At 41.8% G+C, this 22,663-nt stretch overlaps 1 protein-coding gene across 2 annotated transcripts in view; it reads right to left on the bottom strand.

Annotated features, from left to right (window-relative positions):
* SFMBT1 (Scm like with four mbt domains 1) overlaps positions 1-22,663 on the bottom strand; it is an 81,706-nt gene that overhangs the window by 28,024 nt on the left and 31,019 nt on the right. For both annotated transcript variants that reach the window (XM_072876265.1, XM_072876266.1), the window contains exons 2-3: positions 10,925-11,092; positions 4,316-4,410 (exon numbers count right to left, since the gene is read on the bottom strand). In XM_072876265.1, the coding sequence (XP_072732366.1) occupies positions 4,316-4,410; positions 10,925-10,952 (123 nt within the window). In that variant the 5' untranslated portion in view covers positions 10,953-11,092. The remainder of the gene's footprint in view (positions 1-4,315; positions 4,411-10,924; positions 11,093-22,663) is intronic.

Below are 22,663 nucleotides of genomic sequence, written 5' to 3'. Positions count from 1 at the left end.
TGCAGATGAGGAATCTGACTGCACAATACTCAGATACTGAAGAGTAAACATAAAAAGAGAAAGCAAACATTACATTTCTCGTATCCCTAACTTCTCCCAGCTGAAACACTCCTGAAAGAGCAGAGGAACCTCGTTCTGCTCTCACTACAGTATGTTTCTAAGCTATGCTTAGTTCCACGGCCTCAGTCTTAATTAAAAATCTAACATGTCAGTCCCCTGTTCTCAGCTGAATGTAACTGGTGTTTTCTTTCTTAAGTGGTCCCAAGTTCCATTTCCTCTTTGAATCAACTGCAAGAAAGGCTTTCAGTATGATGCAGATGCAGTAGATATTTTCTGGGTTATTTATTACCAGTTCTGCACTGACGGTTCAGTAACTGCCATAGCTATTATAGTCTCATCAGCCAGCACATACTGGTTTGCTAAAAATAAAACTAAGAGAACCACATCAGAAAGAAAAGCATATGCCTCTGTTAACTGTTTGTATCCTTTAGGCTAATACCCTTCACTTGGAGAAAACCCTTCTTAAGAACAAAATCAGCAGGACCCAATACCTGCAGATGTTTTGAAGTGATACTACAGAGGTCATCTCTTCAAAAAGATAGTTGCCTTGCTGAAGAGATATTACTAAAGACTTCATATTCTGATTCCTGAAAGAAAAGCCACGAGCTCAACACAAAGTCTGAGGAATTGGGAAATCTGTGCAGCACTCTGTGCCCAAACTTTCAGCAAAGCCTGCTGGTGGAGAGAGCTGCATTCAACGAAACCAACAGCAACAGATGGAGCTTTCCCTGAAGTCAGGTGCATTTTTCAAACACTGTCATTTACGTCCCCCGGTGGATACAGCAGAGAGCAAGAAGTTAGCACCCTCTCCTGGCAGCTGGGCAAGACGACACCACTAAGCGGCTTAAAGCACAAAACTTCGTTTCTTTAGGCTGGCTCACTGAGCAAGACTGGCTTGCAGGAGGTGCTGTGGAAGCTCCGAGAGTATTTTCTTTGGAGCAGTGGGTCTGAGAGCGGCAGCTTCCTGCTGCACATATGGCAAGCGGAGACGGCCATGAGCAGCTAGTGACAGCACTGCTTAGGCAGCTCCAACCCCGGTCCCTCCTTCCCATCGAGTACTGTCCCCCCCGTCTTGTGCCATGTCACAGGTCAGACCTGGGGATCTGACTCAGCTCAGAAGGAGATAATGATAAAGAACAGACAAAAAGTATTAAGAGCATGCAAGAACACATAGCAAATTCCTGTGTTCAGATGACGTTGAACACTAACTTATTTTTAGTATATCTTTACACACATATACAAGTTGCAGAAAGGAATTAAAAAAGAGCATTCAACAGTTCTACAGAAAGTGTATTTAGACTTAGGGTGGGATGACAGCACTGGCATCCAGTGCAACTCCAGGTTTTGGTAACCTCTTTTTCCTGCTAGATTGTAGGCAAAACAGTCACTTTGATCTCAATATTGCTTAATTTTAAAAATGCAAATAAATTAAACATTAGAATACACTTAATTTGAGGAGGTAGTGTGCATTTTCCAATGCGTCTTGCTCATAGTAAGAACAAAACTTTCAGAATTAATATAAGCATACAAATATAAAAAAGTCCTCTCCCCCATCCGCAAGTCTAGTTCTTTGCTAACACAGGCTGTTGAATCACGGATTACATTTTCTTAACCTCATCAGGTACTCTCCCACAATGTGGGTTAGGTATTTCTCACCCACCACTCATAACAGGAGGCTGGTCACAGTCTCACTACTCCAATATTTTAAAAGAACGAAACAAAAACCTTAAGCTTCCATCTAAAATTTATTTATATGTATTATTTTAGTTATCTATACATGCCCATTTGCTCTTGTGCCAGTATTATTTTTCAGCTTAGTTTTTTCCACTCAGTTTTTTCGAGAGTACAAAAGTAGTTTCCTGTTAGCTCTCCTGATGGTAATTATAAAAATATGTCATTCTTCAAGTCAAGCAACTAGCAACCGCACAGATTCCAGCCAGAGGGACCACCAGTTGCTAGCACAGAGGCATCAGTGCCTTTATGCTCTCCACTGAAAATCTCTCACCTGATGCATCCTGGAATCACATTAACATTTTTTTAGGGCTTTGTCACATAGACGGGCTGTCACTATCCACTGGGAGGCACTGAGGTTCTCCTCCCCTCCCTTTTCCAAACCATTACCTTCCAACGGACAGCAGAAATCCTGCGCATGTGAATTTCTATTAACACTATTGAATTTCTATTAACAGCAAGATCTAGGTGATGTGACGTTGCTGTAAACATGCTCCTCTCTCTGCTTGTCAATTCGGTGTCAGCATTACCTTTCCACTATTTTATGCCAAGCTTATTACAGAGAACATCAAAACTGGCCTCCAGACAAACTGTGAGGGAACTCCACTAGCAAACGCCTGGCGGCTCCCCTCCTGCACACGCAGGCATCTCTCCTCCCGCCCCGCCACGGCCCCCTGCGCAGCGCCGCCGGCACCCCGGGCCGCACGGCCAGCTCCCCCGGGCCGCCCGGCCAGCTCCCCCGGGCCGGGGTGCGGAGCGCGGCCCGCCGGGCTGCCCAGGCGCGGCTCCTCCGTGCCGCTGCCCGCAAGAGGGCACCCGGTGCAGCAGGGAAGGGCTGGGCGGCGCGGCTGGGCTGTGCCCACCCTGCTCGCTAAGCTCTCTCCGCGACAACGTTACTGGCACCAGCAAAACCGCACCGTGTTCTACACACGGAGGGAATAACAACAATTAAAAAAATGGGGATTTTTTTTTTTTTAAACCTAATTGTATTTTTCCTGACGATGGCCACAGCAATCAGACCTCTTGTTTGACACAGCTGAGTTGGCAAAGAGTGCAGGGGAAACAGTGTCATGCAAAGCGTGTCTCCTGCCAATTAACAAAATAGAGCTGCGATGTTAATTCGGTTGGCCACCACTGTAAAGCTGGCATTACAATTAGTTTGTATAATGTCTGAGCTACGATAGCAAGCTGCTTTAACAGAGATCACGTAAGGTAAACCACACCAGAGGAGCAGACAGACCTCTCCTCGCACCACTGCAAAGCCATTGCTCTGATTCCATACTGCTCCCTCAATGTGGGCTGCACGGACACCACCACTCTCGAGTAAGCTTGCTCTTCCTAGAGCCCTAGTACACTAAGGAAAAACAAAGCAAGCACAGACCTCTCCCCTTCAGAAATGAGATACCTGAATGTTTATTTTGAACAAAAAGCTTACAATTACATCCCAGTGTATGGGAGAGCCTCCGCGAAGCCTACATTTACTGTGCATCTTCACTACTACCACAACTGCCATATTTTAATAGATTCTTTAATGTTCTGCACTTCTGCAGGTTACCATTGGACTCAAAATGCTTTGTGATCCTTCACAAACAGACCTCAGTTCGTTTTCCTGCTGATTTAAGTCTCCTGTACTGAAAGTGGTGATACTGGACCCAAAAGCCTGAGCACCACAGAGTGCTTTCCAAGCAATGTGCCACTGCCCTCACTGCCATAGTAAAAGACCCACAGCCAGCCTTTGAAAGACTATTAAATAGTAACTTTAATAAAGAGTTGTATAAGGATGCAGGCTGGCAGCCTGGAAGGTGTTTCAATTGTTGGAAGAGATCCAAGAGGTTTGGAAACCAGCTCTATACAGCTCACCTTCAGTGATGACCCTGTACAAGAAGGCAGACTTCACATTCAGATCTCACCCAATGGGAGAGTGCGCTCCAGGATTTTACCAACAAACATTTGACTAAAGATATCCAAGGGCAAAGACAAGGGCTTATCAAGACTTCACCCTATCCATTAAGCCTGTGATCAACAATTATCCTAATCAGTTTTCTGACTACTACAGTCAAGTGTTTGGCAAAGCTATTATTTTCTCCTTGGCCTCCTTGAGAGCCACCATTAAAACCTTCTTTGAAAGCACATTTGAATTCTGCTGGTCAAGAGCTATGTCACCAACTTTCTAAAGCTAGCTCCTCCATAGCAGTTGTCCAGTAGCAATCACCAAAAGAAGAGAAAGACTGGCCAGTTTGGGCTTTATGAGAAAAATTAAGCTTATCTTCTGGTGCAGAAAAGACTAGGAGCCCCTTAACTTCCAGCACTTGTGGATAGGATAACCCTGTGCTATGTACAGAGAGGAAGACAAGAAACAATAATAAAAAGGTGAAATTCCTCATTTCACATTACTCTAAGAAACATGATTCTAGTTAGTCTTCCAGATTTGAGAGCATCAACTCATTCAAAGAAACCCTAAACATTCAGTATATCAAAAAAACAATGTAGGAGATAGTAAGTAAACACACACTCCCTTACTCACATGTTTAAAAGATCCATGGGGGGCTGCAGTTGCTCCTGTGTCTTCTAGATACTCATCCCAATTGAATTCCATTTCTTCCACACTGGAACCAGCATCTGGAAGAGAAGCCAAACCCTTCCTATTTAGCAACCTGTTGGCTTAAGTTTTAGGCTACTGAGAACTACAGCAAAACCCACTTCAATGCCAAATGACTGAGTACACAAGTGCGCAGTGCTTCATTATACATTTCAGCATCACATACAGACACCACTATCTAGCCTTTCTTTGTATGTGAAGGGCACTTTAAGTTGGGAATGGTCTGAAAAATAGTGAGAACCTGATGATTTTGGTTAAGCACAAATTGTTTACAATTTGTGAGAGGGGAACATAGGCAGAAGAGTTCTGTATTTGTATCAACAAATGCGAGAGACTCAAAACTCTGGGCACACACTGATCAGTGTCTTAAAACACAAACCATCCAGGAAACAGCAATACCAATAGTAAGAGGTTTGAAAAGAAGACAAAAATCCCCCTGAAATATGACCCTCCTCTTTTTTAAGTTAGACAGTATTTATTTAGATGTTATAAAACACCAAAAGCACAGAGAGGGATTCGGGGTAGTTCTAAATAAAACAGCTTGAGACACAACTGAAATCAAGAACACTCAAATTAGTCACTTAAAAAAAACCCAGCTCTTAAGGTGTAACAGCTTCTTCAGACCAAGAAAATCTCATTTCTGGATGCATTTAAAGCAAAAATGTGCTAAAACCACTCAAGCCAGAGTTCAAAACTCACTCGGGCCATTAGGGAAGCAAGCAGCTGTAGTGAGCCACACTACCAGTTAGTCAGATTTTCTATTATTGTTGTCAAGCCTGTCCCCCAGCCCCCGTCTCCCCTTCAGTGCTTGGCTCACTTCCCTGCTCCCCTCCTATTCCCGTTTTCTCCAACGTGTAACCCGCTCTGCTGGAAAGACGCCACAACCAACACAGGTTGGATTTCAGGTCCCCTATTTAGTTCAGCACGCAGCCACATTATATTTTTCCTGCAGGCACAGTGTGGGATGACCAGGGAGGGTCCCACCTCATGCAAGCAGCATTTTTAACCTCAACACACGAACTACAGCTTCAGGTTCAGCAGCAAAATGGGATGGCAGTAACATGACATAAAAGTAAAGCTTTTCATTTTCACTTTTAGACCGATTCTACCACCTGTACCATAGCTGTCTTTATGAATGAACACGAGAGATTTCCAACTCTCAGTACCAGGAAACCTGACACCTTGTTTATATCTGAAAACAGAAATCTCTGTGTATCACAAGCACGGGGAGAGCTCAGCAAAGGTTATATAGGACACCACCATTTCCTACACACTCAGCCTTTTCTCAGGACAGGTGGTAACTGTTCTTTCAAGGAGTAGTAGCTTGAGTAGGAAACATTACATGTCCAAAAAAATGAATGAAGTACTATTACATGCCCTTATCAGAGCAGTGGACATGCTGACAACCTGCTAAGTATGCTCCACAACAGTTCTTAGTCCTCCAACAGAGAGGGGTAAATATTTGCCCAAAAGTCTGAGCTATGTTAAATCATCTAAAAAATGTACAAGTCTTGAGTGTAAAGTAGGTTCATTTTATCTTCAAACTGATGGTTAAGCTCATCTTTGACTTTTCATTGTAATTCTAGGAATTATCATTTCCCCAAATTTAGAAATGTATATTCAGTTACCTTTTGTTTGCGGATGACAGTATCTGTTTTAAAGGCAGCTCATATCTCTCCCAAACCCAATTTCATTTTGCTATTTTTAAACAACCACAGTTGGTTATATTGGCCTTTCATAAGCCTCAGAGCTCAAAAAATTCAGAGCTTGAATATAACCATCACTTTTAGGGGATAATTTTTAACTTACTGAAGAAACAGACCTAGAGAAGGACAAAAGTAAGTAATTTTATTTAAAAATTTTTGAGGGAGTAAGGAGGATAAGGCACAGACTACAGCTGTTTGCAAATTAGGGTGGAGCTGATCAAAGCTTTGGCTGCAAGTCATTCTACGAAAAATATGATTTCATTCCAAAATGATGTTAAAACAGATTAAGATTTCTTAAGTCATTAAAACAGCATTTTACTTTAATATAACCATAAAAATGCTTAAGTTCACAGCTGCAGAACCAGAGTGGGAAGAAACATCAGCTCGAACACAACTTCTATGGTCAGTCAAAACCAAGAGCGAACTTTGGTTTTTCTCCCACCTAGAGAAAGCCCTCACCCTTTCCCACTGAAAAGCACCCAGCTGCTAAACAGCAGCAACAACCCCACTTTCATCCAACTCCAAAAAGCACTTTGTATGTAAAAAACTCTACTTGCAATGTCTAATGCATTCCTGTTTGAAGAGAAACATAAAGCAATGTGACTGCTCCGTGCTTTTTAAGAAGTTTGAAAGCCAAGTACCTCGACCTGGGAATACTGCACGGCTCTTGAGGCTTTCCAGCCGTGTTCTATACCAAGCTGCTTGCAGCACCAAGTCTTCAATAACGTGTTATCATCAGATAACTGTCTAAGGGGCAGTTAAGCTCCTTAAATGAGGCACAGGTCACTTAACACACTGAAAGGGTCAATTAGTAACTTATGTTGCCACTTAATTGCTACAAGGAGCTCCTGAGAAAGCCAGCTTGCATGCTGCTCCAGCTACCCTTTTGCCTCTAACTACGGTTAAAACCAGTTCCCAACTGGATCAGAGTCACCACAGGTCCTTTGTCACTCCACTTTTGTCACTCCAGGCCTCTGCAGCCTGTGTATTTTCATATCCAGAAGAGCCGTTTCCTTCCAGGTCTGCGCTGCGGTGAGAAGGACTCAGATTGCTTTGTACCGTACAGCGCCCAAACCTCCCCAGCACACCCAGAAACTCTCTTGCAACTCATTTTTCATAGGGGAAAAAAACCCAAACCAAACAAAACAAAAAAAACCACCCACCCAAACAAATTCCTGTCCAACATTCATTGCAAATTTAATACTCTTTCTGTTTTATTTTAGGGAGTTTCATTGAGTCAGAGGGATTTTTTTTTTTAAAACTTTTTAAAAAAGCACCCAGAACTTTTGCTGTTCCGTTCATTCATAAGAGTTCAACTCAGCTTAGGTTTACCCTTTACTAAGGTTTTACAGTTAAATGAGGCTAGGCAATCAGCCTCGCACTTCAGCCCCTGAGCACGCAGAGCTGGGGAGTTCAGGTGCTTTCCTTCCTTTAGGAGGCTGACACAGCCAAGGGCTGTGCTTAGCTATAGGATTTAACAAATCTGTCTGCTGCTTCCATACACAGCCCTGCCACAGCATTCCAGGTTATTTAGCACAGCACTTACCGAATCAATGTGGAACATGAAAAGCTCACTGAATAAAGCTCCAAGCAAAAATACTCTATGAGGTTTCATAGTGAGAGCAGTAACTTAGTTTTTTAATTGTGGCATGCAGTAGGGCTACATAAACCATGAAAAATCTCAGAAATCAAGTATCTACTTTTTGACATCTGAATGCAGAAGCACTCCAGGCGTGTGGCGAAGGACCATCTCTCTGCTAAGGCTCACGCTAGCTGGAAATCTTTTGAGAGTCAGAATCCAATCGCTTTTCTGGTTTATTGGCAGGACAGTTGCAGCAGAGCAGGCCCTGTTTAAATCAAGCCTTTGATCTAGTCTGCTGGTATTTTTGCAAGACCCTATTGCACAGCACTGTCCTCGCGGGTTAGCAGATCCTGGGATACACAGAGGAGCACTTTAATGAAGCTACATTCCTCAGGGGCCATATGTCTGTATTAAATGTCCTGATCAGTCCGAGTTCAAACTACTCAATAAAACCACTGATATTTACACCAGAAATTCTCACTACTGTGAGAAAACCTGCAAATTAATATGACAGATGACAACAAGCAAAACCATATTTAATCCATTTAATCCTAAAGCGTAAATTATTAATCTAATGCTGCATGGGCATACATATATGTATGTTCTCTCTTCCTCCCCATATCCTTAATTCCTACAAGTCCTAAATGAATTCAGCTTTCTACTACATGGAGATGTATTTTTCTGTATCAGACAGGATGACTGAGCCACACATTAGCTCAGTGGCAAAGCAGAACTTTGGCAAAGGCGGGGAAAGAAACCAGGTGTGATTCTCATCTCTGTCGCCTTGCCATACAGCTAGTTTTTGTCACTAAAGCTTTCAAATCAAGCTAATACTTTCTCAAGTAAAATCTGAGAATTGTCCTACAGAGATTCTGCGGAGAATGCTTATTTACTCTGGAGGTGAGAAAATTGTTTGTAAGAATATTAGAAGTTTCCTAGGTAGGTATATCGCTTCCCATTTATCACTATTCCTACTAGCATTATTGTGAACACTAACTCTCCCTTTCTGAATTTTACCATGAATTATGTCCTGCTGCTCTCTGATACATACAGGAAGAGAAAGAATACTGAATCATACCATTTGGACACAAGCAGGTAGTGAAATATTAAGGACATTAGCCCTTAAAAATACCTGCAATGGAAACAGTCTACACCAGACTGTTTTGATCTTTGGATTCGAGTTAAATTCACACTGCAAATAATTTTCATGCATCTTTAATGTGATTTAGTTGAAGACTGTCATATCGGACATTTAAGTACATCACACTGAAGTCTGCAAGACCTTCAATTAAGGCTAACCTAAAGGTTTCTCACCCTGAAACTTAGATACATTTCAATTTGATTTTATTAACAGTTAATCTTTTCCATCTATACCAGCTGCAAGGCCATGAATAAATAAAGACAGGTTGGAATTTCAGCAGCTGAGAAAGACTGTGACAAGAATGAAAGTTGTCTTTTCCCCTCGTAGTGCAGGAGGGCATCACAACCAACAACCTTGACCACTGTCTGGCTTCTTGTAGGCAGAGAGCCTGTATGTAAAAACCAAAAAGACAGAGGGGAATCTCAAAAAACTGCTAAAAAAAAATCAAGTGGAAAAAATTACACCAGTCAAAGAATATGAAGGGAATGTTCCAGCAGTGGTTGGAACTGGTCTAACTCAAAAGCACTTCAGGAAACAATATCAGAGGGCACAACAAAACCAATGTGCTTATGCTTACATGGGTAGCATTTGCTGGAAACTCGCTTTCAACTCAGCAAGTAAAGCTCTCTTCAGTTATTGTTTGCTTTTCACAGCCACCTGTACTCAAACCAGGCACAAAAAGGATGCTCAGGAAAGTGACTGTTGAGTAATTTCAAGACAGTATCAAACCCTTCCTAGCTATTCCAAAAGCACATAGAGAGGACTGTGTGACCTCTGATACTTTTTGAGAAGATGGAAAAATGTCAATAAAGGTTTTAGAGGGATGTGCTATCAGCCTGTGAACACCCCATCACTGACCGTGTATACATCTCCTTACCATTCTTCTCAGCTGCTCAAAGCCTTTTCTCTTTCTTACACTACATGACAGAAGTTAGCAGTTTCCACTAGCAGGGGAAACAGTATTTGTATGTGCCTGGAGACATTCTGCATACTTGTGCGTGCTGCTTTTTCCTGCTTATTTGAGGATATAACGTTGACAACAACTTGACTGATTGGCTGTAATTAATAATCAAAAAGCATATTTCAGCATCATAAAGCAGATGACAGCATTCTGCTAAAAGCACTGTAGATTAAAATCATGTTTAACATTTCTCCAGCAACACTGACAGCAATTAGACTTCCATAAAGTAAAGGTACAAAAACTACCAATAGCGAATTGTCCTACAAGAAGAGCTGCTTGTTGGACAAGTAGCAACAGAAAGTTATACTCAGATAAAATTCTAATCCAATTGTTTACGCTGGTAACTACAAATTAAAATTTACTTTATATTAACTGTACCAACACTATAGGTAGGGATCTTCTCAAGGAAAATTAACAAACTATGGCAGGCAAGTCAGAAAAATGGATGGTCCCTGCCCCCATAAGAGTGTACAATCCCAGAACTGTTTCGGAAAGCTGTTAGTATCCCCAGCCATCCCAGACCGACACTCTTCCCAGCCTGGTGTTTCAAGGTTAACCAAACCCTGAGCTAATTTATCATAATACACCACTCTGCAGCAGGTTAGGACTTGATATCCCAAGCCTATCAAAGTGGGCACACAAGGCACATCAGAAAAACAGAACAGATTACAATGGCAGTATAACAACTTCAGTTATCTGATTTTTTTAAACCAGCAGCACAATCTTGTCAAAATATTAAGAACAAGATGAACACAAGGACAGAACGAGATAATATTAACCACTTTGACAGACAAATGCCTTAAAACAGTAGCGTTAAAGCCACTGAGCTTTTCATAAGCCCACCTCATAATGGTACCGTGAAGAGGAAAGACACAGCTTCTTAAAAACACAATTACTAAGGTGGGTCAGATTTTGTTCTCCTTCAAGCCAAGGATACACCCTGCTTTTGAAATAGAGCAATAACAAACATCAGCCCCGTAGCCAGAATCTATGCCACAGTCATTGAAATTTGAGTTTCTCCCTGCATACAGTACACAGCATCAGACACATGCACTATGAAACATTCACTATGCTCATCTTTGTTCCATCTTGCTTGCCAAGTTTTTTGAGAATCGTTAGTCAGGGAGCTCAGCCAGACTATTACCTGCATCATACTGCTGTTCTCCATTCATCTCCACAGTAGCCCAGTGGTTATTTCGAGCAGCCAGAAGCAGGGGAATCTGAGGCTGTCACGGTTCGGTGGTCATGAGTTGCCTCCTGCCTTCGATTCTAGTGGCAACCAGGACATTCAATAAGAGATCCTGAAAAAAACCTGAAAGGAAGAACTGATAAGAAAACCTTTATCGGATTTTAACTACTTTTAAGATACATTAAAAACATTACTCTGGCAATAAGCCAGAAACCTTAAAGCAAACAAGGGCATCTCACTGCATTTATGTATGTTTAGCTATTCCACACCCTTCATCTGCAGACCAAACTGATTCCAGAAAAAAAATAAATTCCTAAATCAGTCAATTATAAAGCTGACTTTCAACATCTCTTCAGCCCCCCAACAAATCCACCCCATTCAAAAGCTCCTTCAACCCTTCACAAGGCTAAAGAAGCAGGGAACTAACCAAGTCATGGCTTAGGAACAAGACAAAACAAGAATCCAGCTCCTTTGTCACCTGGACCAACGAAAATGTCTGAAGTCAAGAAAGCCAAACTGATGCTGGCAAACAAAGAGCACAATAGGGCTTTACAAAATGTCTGCTCAGGCTGCGGATTTCTAATACTTTAGCCATTTGCTTTCCACAAGCTTTCAGGCAATTTGCAACTCTGGTCTTGAACGGCTATAAGACAAGTTTAAATATACGCATACATTTCAAACATACTAGATTCTTAACAGTTCAACCAAGGAGCCATCACTTCATCACTTTAACAGGACTTGAAGACACCAGTGAAACTGTTCTGCTATGGCACAGTAGCTCATTTATTATCAAAATGTTGTCTCATATAAGTGGAAAAAACAATACCAAGATACAATCAAAATATGTATTTTAATTTCATTTTATAATATTTTACCAGTCTTAAAATTTTCTTTGTTTTTTTATGGCAGTTCATTTTACTGGGTGTTAGCTGGTAAAACATATTTTAAGATATTCAATACAGGTACAGTCACCTGTCATTCTGTATACTTAAAAGACGTCTGCACTGACTTCACCCGTGCCAATGGTTCTTCAAGGAGAAGCAGTCCTGTACAACAGCAGAGGACTGCTCCTAACTACACTGCAGTAAAATTATGATCCTGCGGTAGGAGAAAAAACAAGCAAGTGATAGAACGCCAGCCTACCCGTAACACATGGTCCTTCCACTCACCAAATTTCTTAAGCATCACTTTCATTGCCAAGACGCAGCCCCTCTCTACTCTCTTAATACTCATCTCTGCCAATAGAGCCCCAAATTGTTTTGGAGACAGCACAACAAGAAAATTTTGCAGTCTGTTTTGACAAACCCACCCTAAAAATACAGAGGCTGTACAAATGTAGATGGCTGGACTGTTTAACGTCTTATTCTGTTACTCCAAACCAGAAACTATTGCCCTGCAGGACATCTGAGAATGGCACATGTAAAAAAAATGCCCTGAAACTGGCTGTTTTTCACACCTTTGTTTTATTACACCGATGTGCGTGCACACAGAGAGTGTTTTATAGTTGTGCAAGCTGAAGGTATTCCTGCCTCAATGTGTATCAGGGGAAAATAACCTTTTTTTTTAACCTACGAGGTTAAAAAAAAAAAAAAAGAGAAAAAACCTATCAGGTTAAAAAAAAAAGAAAAGAAAGAAAAAAGAAGGGAGCAGAATACACTCCTAAACATTTTGTGATGAGAAGACATAATTTTCAAACCTATTCCTATGAGCAATTAGATCATTATTTCATTATTAATGGTAGAAACCAAGGAAGGATAGGTCTAAAGCAAGCCCACACTAGTTCACTGCACTAGCAATGCACTGTGAGTTATTTTTCCCTTACAAAATTCTCCACTAAAGCAAAGTTGTATAGTAAATAAAAGCCTAGGTTACATGTTTCTTTATTAATATCACACTTTGACTGACAACTTTATATAAATCAATGAGATGGGGCATGAGGGGGCCCTGAGAACCAGATTATTGGCCTAAAAATTCTTGTAAAAAAAAAAAAAAGATAATCTTCAAATACCCTTTGCATTCTTGCTGAACATCTGGGAAGCACTTGTTTTTTCTTTTTAAGCAAGATACCAGAAATCATGTAGAGGACTAAAAATCAAGTTTTAAAAAACATAGGCTGCACTTCTCACCTAAATACATTTTAAATAACTATGGTTTAAAAAGGGAAGCCCTACACATTTGAAAAGTCTTAAATTTTTTTGAGTTTTGTGTACCTGTCACGTCTATGGAGACTATCTGATAATCCTCAGAGAGGTTTTGCGGGACGGTCCCTTTTTTTTTTAAGGTTAAAGAAACCAACCTATTTTAAGTGGGTTTTTTTCTACTACAGCGTGGACAAGTCCATAAGAAATGCAAGCTGCCTAGCAGATGGAAACGCAAAAATCTTACTTCAAAATGAGCATCACAAATAAGAGATTTTCCAATACGATACTGCTTCTCTAGGGGCAACCATGGTTTCACTTCTGAAGGTATAACTGGACTGGGCACACAGTAACTACAAATATGAAGACACTATCCAGCCCTTCTCTCTCTGAAAGCGCATCTTCCATCCCACCACAACTGCAAGCAGACCTTAAGCAGCTTTATGCAGGCTGCAGTTGCATTTGTATTGTCATTCAAATAAGCGGCTTGTGAACTACAGCTGGTCTGAAGAATTCTAACCAAATGTTTTTTCCTTTGAAAATCTGTCTATTTGTTAAAAATTGAAGTATTTTGAAGAAGTAGTTCTGTTACGGGGATGTTTAGGTGGGAGAGCAATTGCTTCCGCCAGCTTGCCTGCCCAGCTCATCAGCGGTCTCTTAGAGCGGACAGAGAAGGCAGCTCCCGTAGTCCCAGAGGCCTGGGCAGACGCCCGTGGCTGGGACCGAAGGGGCAGTGTCACTGTCCCTGCTGATAGCAGTATCTTTAGGCTCCCATGGTCCCCGTGCAAAGCAAGTTTATCAAGACATGCCTCCACCATTTAGACACAGAAACCTTGGAAAGAAAAAAAAGGGAAAAAAAAAAAACCCCAAACCTTCCCAAAGTACCAGAATTCCTTTCTGTGGAGGATTTCCATGGCTTATTTGTAAAATGCTGTGTAGCAGGCTGCAAATGTCTTGAGCATGTCTGTGGAGTGTCCAGGCTTGCTAGCTGGCAGGATCACACAAGTCAAACCAAACTCAAGTCACAATTCAACTGAAAGTGAGATGCCAAAGTTGTAGTGTAGACGGAGCTACAGTTTTTGGCATGAATTTTAGGGAACTGCAGTGCAAAGCACAGAAAAGCCTGGCTGAAATCTCCTGTACACAACACTGGTAGCTTCATTCACACACAAATAAAACAACAAACTTGAATAGAATTAAAGAAATATCCACCAGCAGTACTCAGCGGTGTAGGAAGTTCTCAAGGACAATCAAAGATACAGCCAACTTTAAAAATTTTCATTACACGTGAGAATAAAAATTTTTTAAGAGTAGCAAGAGATATCATTAAGAGCTCCTATTGACTGGTAGCTTAATGCCACAAAAATCGACTGTGTAGAAGATATTAATACGGTTTTATTCATTATAGCTTCAGGAATGCATCTGGAAGGGAACTTGGCTGCCAATTTCTGCTATACTGTTTCTAACCTACTCCCCTCCAGCTCAAGAAGACTGTGCTCAGCATATACCCACAAGGTCACAAGTTAACTCCCAATTCAGCTCTGTCTCTATGAGAAAGTTACTGAGAAATTAAGTACAGGTACCAATTTCTATCAATCTCCATTTGGTTCCTCACATACTTCTTCCATGCTCTCAGGACAAAGCAGCGCAGGGTAAGCTAATGCAACCGTACAACCCCAGCCTACCCTTTCTGAAGACCTTCCTCCTGTAGACAGGCTGACAGCCTAAGCTTCCATTTATTCTATCCTTTATGAAGTAATGGCGGAAGATGATGTCACTGGCAACCTGCACGATGCTTGGCATACAGTGAAGAACTAACCAATAAAATACTTTTTAATCATTAATCAAAATATTTCTTGGTAATGGCCTATCCTAAGTCTATCAGCCGTCACACTGCTAAGCCAAAACAAAGGCAATGCTGTGAAAAACGCTGTGTGAAGCATGTAGTCCAACAAATCTGGGGATATGCCACTGGTGTCTAATAGTGTAGCCCTGGCAAAGTACCCTCAGAATTTAATTGCAACTAAGATATTTTCAGTTTATGGGATCCAGCTCTCAATTAACTTCTATGACAAACTAGGTGATGTAAAACTAACTTCATGGTTTTTTGCAACATGGAAATATTTAAGACACCCCCCCCCCCCAACCCCAAACACCAAAGAGGCTGTTTATTTAAAAGATGCCAAATACTGGCAGCTCCTGTTGAAGTTGATTGATATTCTGCCCAAGTCAAGTTGGGTAGTTATTCAGGATTTCATAAGCAGCTCTGATGTTTTATGTACACAAAATTGAGAGTACTTGTAATTAGCACCCGCCATGGCTGATGCTTACAGTCTGGCACCCCAACGATTATCTTTTGATAAATCTCGAGGGGAGGGGAGCACAAGTGCTGCTGGAACAGAGCTGATTTGGAAATACTTTGGACTCTTCAGTCTCGCTTCTGCATTTCAAACCTCCTTTCAACACATGAAATATTCAGATGTTAGCAACTGGAGGCAGCATTAAAAACAGTTACAGTTCATTAAAGCCAGATGGCTCACTTGAATATGAAAAGAAATCAAACATAAGTTGGATGTTGAATTAAAGTAAATCAGCTGGTGTCTGAGGCTTAATATTATTTTAAAACAAAGCCGCATGAGACAATGGGGACATGAGACACCCCTACAGACTGGGGAAGAAGCTACAGAAAGGATCAGGTTTCAGCAAATTCCTTCATGCAAAGGCATCCAGTAAAATCTATTTCGAAACCCTGTGTCTACCATGTAGAGCTTCACCCTGCACAGGCAGGCAGAAAACCTGTTGCAGAGGTCTGCCAGAGCAGGGAAGGGGTTCTTCAGTGCCTGAAACCTACAACTCTGCCACTGAATACTGAGACAAATCTCCTGCTAACGCAACAAGGAAAGGTAAAGGTCCTTTTTTCTTAGTCTTGGACCATACCCAGGAGGTGGGAGGAGAGGGGGGAAATGTCCTCCTGGTCCCTGGTCCCCATTCACACGTATACCTGTGCTTTTTCACTTCAAGGAAATACTAATTATGTGTTCCCTGTGAGGGGAGATGGTACATGCTCTTCATCTAAAGACTTTTTGTAGCAAATTATTTATTGTAGGACTCACAGCTATGGCATAAACAGTGCCCTGTTCAGCAGATCTTCTAATTAGGTCCCATGTTTGCAGTGGAGATTCTTGTTGGCATTTCAGAAAGAAAAACTATTCAGGGCAAAAGCACCCCTCTACTACAAACTTGTGTCTGAAAAACATTCAAAAAGAACAACGCGAAGCACAAAACAGGTACAGAGGAGCGCCCAGCAGCAGCAGCAACCCTTTCCCAGTGTACAGTTATAAATAGGAAACAACCAGTCGTGCCTGTGCTTCCTCGTACATTTTAACTCAGTGACCCTTTCAGTGAATATTCCCAATTCATCTTACTAACGCACAAGATCATCATAAAAGCTCTTCTGTAGTTATCATCTAGAACCCTTATGACAAAACTACCTGGAAGGAGAGACTTTTCCTTCACAGACAGAAGACTGCATCAACACTACACGCCAGTGGGCCCAATCCTGCCGCTGCAGTGGACGGATCTCCAAAACGCAGGGGCACAGACCCTCTCAAGCCTTGTTCCTGACACTGCTGCACACAGTTGCAGTTACAACCCGCGGCCAGTTCCAGATGCTCGCTTGTCCTCTGCTTTTATTATTACTGCAGAAATAAGCAATTTTCACAGCCTGTGAAATACAACTTCAAGCTTTTTTTTAACCTTTTTCCTAATCTAACACCGCTACAGTCAATCATGAGCACAGGCATCAGCTGCCCCTTTTGCTACAAGGAGATGAGATAGTGGCTCCAGGGGAGAAGGGGGGCACGTTCGAATCAAGTATGCGTCTGGGTACTTGCAGGCCACACACCTTATCAACATATAAGCAGATCTAAGCTAGCCCAAATGCAGTTGCGTGGGGTCCTTAACCCTAGGAGATAAGCCAGGCGGAGAACATCAGGCTTTTGGAAAACACATTTGCACCCTCTCCAAGGACAAAGAGACTCCACCCAGCCTGCGTTGAGTCTCTGCCAACCCCTTACTGATAGGAGAAAGTTAAAAAAATGGAAAGGACCATATAGGATAACAACTTAAGTTGAAGTGTTTTAAATTCCAGTAGAATTTATTTGGGGGGAAAAAAAAAAAAATCTATAGCACAAACAGAACCCAGCATAATAAACTATTCAGGCAGAAGGCAACTTTATTTTAGCTCCACTTACAATGTGTGGTACTTGATTCCTCATAAACATTTTTACGAAATTCATTACAGGTACACTGGTGAATTTCATATCACAGTAGTTTGGGGTATAATTACGTAGCATTTTCAGCACAAAAAAGTAAGACACCTAGTAAGCAAATTTCCCAACCAGAACCAGAATCAACAGCACTGGAGAAAATTAACTTTCAAGCTATTCAGTACAAGTTTCATTCACTCTTTTGTAGCAATGCACTCGCAGTACAGAAGCGCCCAAATCCCCCACATTAGGGCCAGCACACTTCCTTAAAACAGCCATATCCTTTTGGGGGAAAATGTCAGAGATTCTGGCTAGACACCGCTGCCAGCTCAGTGGAAGGATACAGCTGATTACCTGCCATAGCAAATCAGCAACCATCTCCATCAGGGCGCAACGGCAGATATTTGCCTCCCTTGAAAAAATCTCACCCTTGAAATCAGGACTGAGAGAGGCAAAAGGAAACAAATATTCAGAACAGCATTCAGTGTAAGAAATCTTTAATACCTGTGATGGTAAGGAACTGTTTAAAATTCACAGATCAGCAAACGTCTGCATGATCACTTCTGCTACACTCGGATAAGCAACTCACCAAAACCCCACAAAGCCGCACTGCCGCAGGAGCGTGCAAGCCGCCAATGCTTTGCTCACTCTCCTCTCCCCCACTCGAGGATTTTTTAACTCCATTCACACTGTGCAAGAGCAGGGCAGGCACAAACCCAGCCTCTGTCTAACCTGCCACATGGGAGTACGATTCTCACTTCTCGTGTTTTGTGATTCAACAACCACATCACTGCTTCTCTAAGCGCCCATTAACTGTTCTTCCATACCCACAGCACCAGAAGGACAGTACACAGCTGTCAGACAAGATATTAAAATTATTTTCTTGGGAAGCAAAGTATTATACATACCTACTTCTACGCCCTTCCCTCTTACCCCATCCTCCAATCATTCTCCCTGCTGGAACCCTCGACAGAGGTCTGTCTTCTCCAAGAAAGGTTCTCCAGAGTTCTATACTTCATGCCAGCTCCTAGTTCTCTAAGCCTTTTAGAGTCAAAATAAGGTTTAAGACCTTTCTTGTAATTTTGTCTTCTCTTATTTAGTCACTAACAGTTGGAAGCCTGGATAACACCTAGGTATTTTCTAACTTTCAGTTGTATAAACAAAGTATTTCACAAGCGTATGCCTTCTTAGTATCTGACCCTGCGCAAACGAAAGACAAAGTGGGAGACACCTCACAATCTCCAATTTATGCTGGAATTCCAGTTTTTCAAGCCATATTAACTGCTGTTCTGTGACGAGCAAAAATCAATTTCAGTGGCTTCTGCAGGAAAGAAAACTACCTGCCACAAAGGCCTTGGCTCAGCACTGTTAGCACACTCCAAATCTTTCCAAGACAGCCCTGCAAAGCCCAGGAAGTAGACTACTGATAGGCAAAATAAAGTTTGATGCTTCTAGAACAAAGTAATAAAAATACTACTGATTTCATTAAAGTCACAGCTGCTGAAGAAATTATCCTGTCCAATGTGGAGAACAGAAACCTTTGGCTGACAGGCAGTTCTTTAAAGCATTATTTTTACACACACATATGGAACAGGGGGTCTGTAAGCAGGAGCTTATTTACTTGCTTCTGTAAGGATTTATCAAAAAGTAACAGATCACTGAGTCACCCTTTATTGTAGGTATGATCATCAACATTTTCTTTAGGCCATCTTGATAGCATATCGGGTGCTCCAAAACAAAAGCAAAACCTTCCTATATTATTTCTATATTTAAAAAATAAGTAAGAGGGGCAGCTATGTTTCCACATTTTTTGCAGTTGCTAGACCAACTGTAACCAAACCTAGTCTGAGTTTACCACCTTCTGCTATCACCCCTCTAACCTGTCTCTTACAGTCAAATTGTACAATTTAGTTCTTTTGTAAGAGGCCACAGGTGCACTGTCCTGGTGATCAACCATTCTTCAGCAGCTCTGGCTGCAGACTTGGCCTTACGTAGTTACATTCTGTCCAAGGACCACAGTAGTAACGAATAACCAGCTATCCTTCATGAGAAATTGTTATTTCATCAAAAGCATTCAAAATTTCTGAAGTTTCATCCCCTCTAATCTCTCTCTAGCAAGTCTCTGCTCTTGTCAACTTATTTGGGCTTTGTCCTTGCAAAAATTGTGTTCATCTTAACACTCGACTCCCGCTCTCTGCCAAGGAAGCTTTCCTGGAGACATGGCACAGGATTCCTGCAATCCCTTTCATCTTTTTGCCTGCGAAGAGCATGCTCGAGTATTCTTATCTGAACAGCTTCTGTATGGCCTCTGAGAACAAAACCCATTGAACATGAAGAATATGTATGTATATATATGCAAATAAGACTACTATCACCAGAGTTAGATTCATTATTAAAACTTACTATATTCCTCTATCACAGCTGCACTGCAATTTCCGCTCACTGACCGGTACTCATAACAGTTCCACCCTTCCATTTCCCTGCCAGCTCCATTAAATCTCTTCTAGCAGAACAGAACTCCAAGTTGTTCATCCCTCCCATTGCAACAGCAACACTGAGACTCCTCCAGAGAACTGCATTTAAAGAAGACACCTTATGTTCTTACATTTTCCAAAGAAATTCTCAGAAAATATAAAAGGGGCAAAGGATCTGCTGTGGAGAATCCAGAACATCACCATCAATAGCAACCCAGGCTTACAGTGAGTCGCGCGGCTCCAGAGCATGCTCCACGCCTTCCAAATGAAAGTAACTGCAGGACTGCAAGCACCCCTGCAGGGGAGGTTAGCCAGTCTGCAGTCCACTGCAATAATAAACATACTTTTTTTTTTTAATTCTAATAGTTTGTTTAAAAAAAAAAAAAAAGCCTCTGTTTATGACAGCTTCCCGGGGTTTGCCCAGTGCCCACAAACAAAGCGGGCAGAACACCGGCACACGCTGCTCTGGCTGCACTGAACCAGCAACCCCGAAGTTATTTACAACTTTTAAAGCATTGCTGCTTCACACACCTTCAGGACTCAGACAGGTATCCGTATAATGCACTTACCCAGCAGCACCCCAGCTGTGCTCCCCGTCCCTCCAGCAGAGCCCTAACCCTGCCCGCAGCAAAGCAAACCCATCTGCAGCACCTGGCCTGCACCACGACAGCGGCGGTTGGGTCACCGCAGCCAGCTGCGGGACAGGCGCAGGGTCCCGTCACCACCTGCCCAGGACACAGCCGACGCAGACACAGCTTGCCTCGCTAGCGAACTTATGTCAGAGCCCCTCACATCAAGTTAAATACAGCAAGTTGCTGGCATTACGCAGACACAGAAACAAGAACCTCGCAGCAGACTGAAAGGTTACAGCCTGGCCATCCTTTATGCCTTGAAAACGTGGAAATGTTGTCTGTGAATGTGCATTTTTATTAGCATAAAAATTACCATTTACCAGAGAAAAGGAGAGTCCCTTTTGTCACAAAAAGGGACCAATGCTCATACCTTTAACTCAACCTTTTATTAAAGCTATTGGTACAACAGAGAAAAAACAATCAATAATCTATTTAACACAATTCTGCTGATACAATACGTGGCCTTTTTCTTCTTTCATTTAGGTTATGTCAATTTATGCAATTTTTCCAATTCCAACCCCTGCCTGAAGTCCAGTTGCTTCCAGGATCTGACTTACCGCCTGGATATGCCTGACTATACACGTAACACACTTAAACCTGGAAAGCCTGGTTAATAAATGTTGAAACACTCGGGTCTAGCTCAACAAATTACAAGATCTGTCTTTACAACCTGTGCTGCACTACCCAGCTGGTAAAGCAATTTCCATGAGACTACACCTTAAGTCCAGGTGAGAATGTAAAAGTCACAGCTCCCTTCCCAGCTAATTCAGATGCCACTGGGCAGCCAGAGCATTCACTTGACAGGGGAACAACACACAACAGGGTGTTCCAAAAAGTTCCTTTGTGATTTATAACTGGTTGCAAATAAAAGCTGTTAAGAATTGCTTAGTTTAATTCTTCAACGTTTAAGATAGTGGGTTTTTGCCAAGTCATTCAGGTTTAGCTTTGTTTTTTAAATGCAATTATTCTGCATTTCTGCAGCATTATTCTGCTTTCTCCATCTATTTCCTACAGCATACAGACTACAAGAATATTGGGGGTTATCAGCCAAATAAAGAAACCAGCAGAACACACTGCTGTGTTTTCATTGTCGACTTTTTATTACGTATCCTATAGCACGAATACAATTGCTTAAAGTTACAAGTTGGCTAAGAAGGTGAAGAAAGGATGTGAAGTTCCTGTTGCTCCCAAGTCCCAGACAACAGCTCGGTAACTTCTTCTCCTCTGCATAAAGACAGGCAGCATGAACGAGTAAATATTCTGCCCCTAACATGTAGTATAATTCATGGTGAGGTAAAATAGAGTGCTCAAACAGAAAGAAAATGACTCCTACCTCTACTTCTTCTGAATCCCTAGGGTATTTAAATATTGAATCCCACATGACATAATGATGTGATACGGATGGCTGCTCGACAGAACGTAATACATACGCAAGAGTTAAAGTGCCAGCAGCAATGTACCAGCCATCAGATTAAGGGACCCTTTAACCTTAGTTTGAGTAGCCTTTAAGTTGAAATGTACACCACCACAAACAGCACTATGAAATATCTGGTTTCTCAGCTTCCCCCCAGTCACTACATTACATAAATGGGTACCTAAACCAGGGTTTAGGCTTTTTAAGTGAAATGACTAAACTTTTTGTCAGAGTCACCACCAGTCTCATTCTTCTGGCTTGAAATAAAAATGCACAGAACTCACTCAGATGCTGTTCAGGAGACACCTCTGAGCCAATGCCAAGATTTGAGATCTGCAGTACAGAGCCCCAGAGAGCAACCTGTGGCGAGCTACAGGTGGCAAAGCGGACCGCATAAGCACTTAACTACTATTAGTTCCAAAAGAAAAAAGAAAATCACGCCATTTCCACAGTCTCAAGGAAGAGCACTTCCATTGCTAAGTGGCAGAAGACAAAGCACCGACAGATGAACATAATTAAGGATACTCAGCTATCCACTATGGGAGAGAAAGGTGTTTTAAACCAAAAAGTACATTCACTGCACATATATTTTAGGCAATTAACAAAGATAAAAATTCACCTGTAAGTGCCTCAAACATGAAAATTACTGGAGAAATCTGCAAAAATCCATCTGTTAGAACACCAGATTTATAAACTAATTTCAATGCATGAAAGATGTCAGTCCTGCAGATAAAGTATGAAGGTCAATGCAGTCTTAACAAAGTTACA

This window comes from Ciconia boyciana, chromosome 11, assembly GCF_034638445.1.
Source record: "Ciconia boyciana chromosome 11, ASM3463844v1, whole genome shotgun sequence".
Classification (NCBI taxonomy): domain Eukaryota; kingdom Metazoa; phylum Chordata; class Aves; order Ciconiiformes; family Ciconiidae; genus Ciconia; species Ciconia boyciana.
Note: the sequence above shows the minus strand (reverse complement) of the source record. Positions and strands in the feature narration are given on the sequence as shown.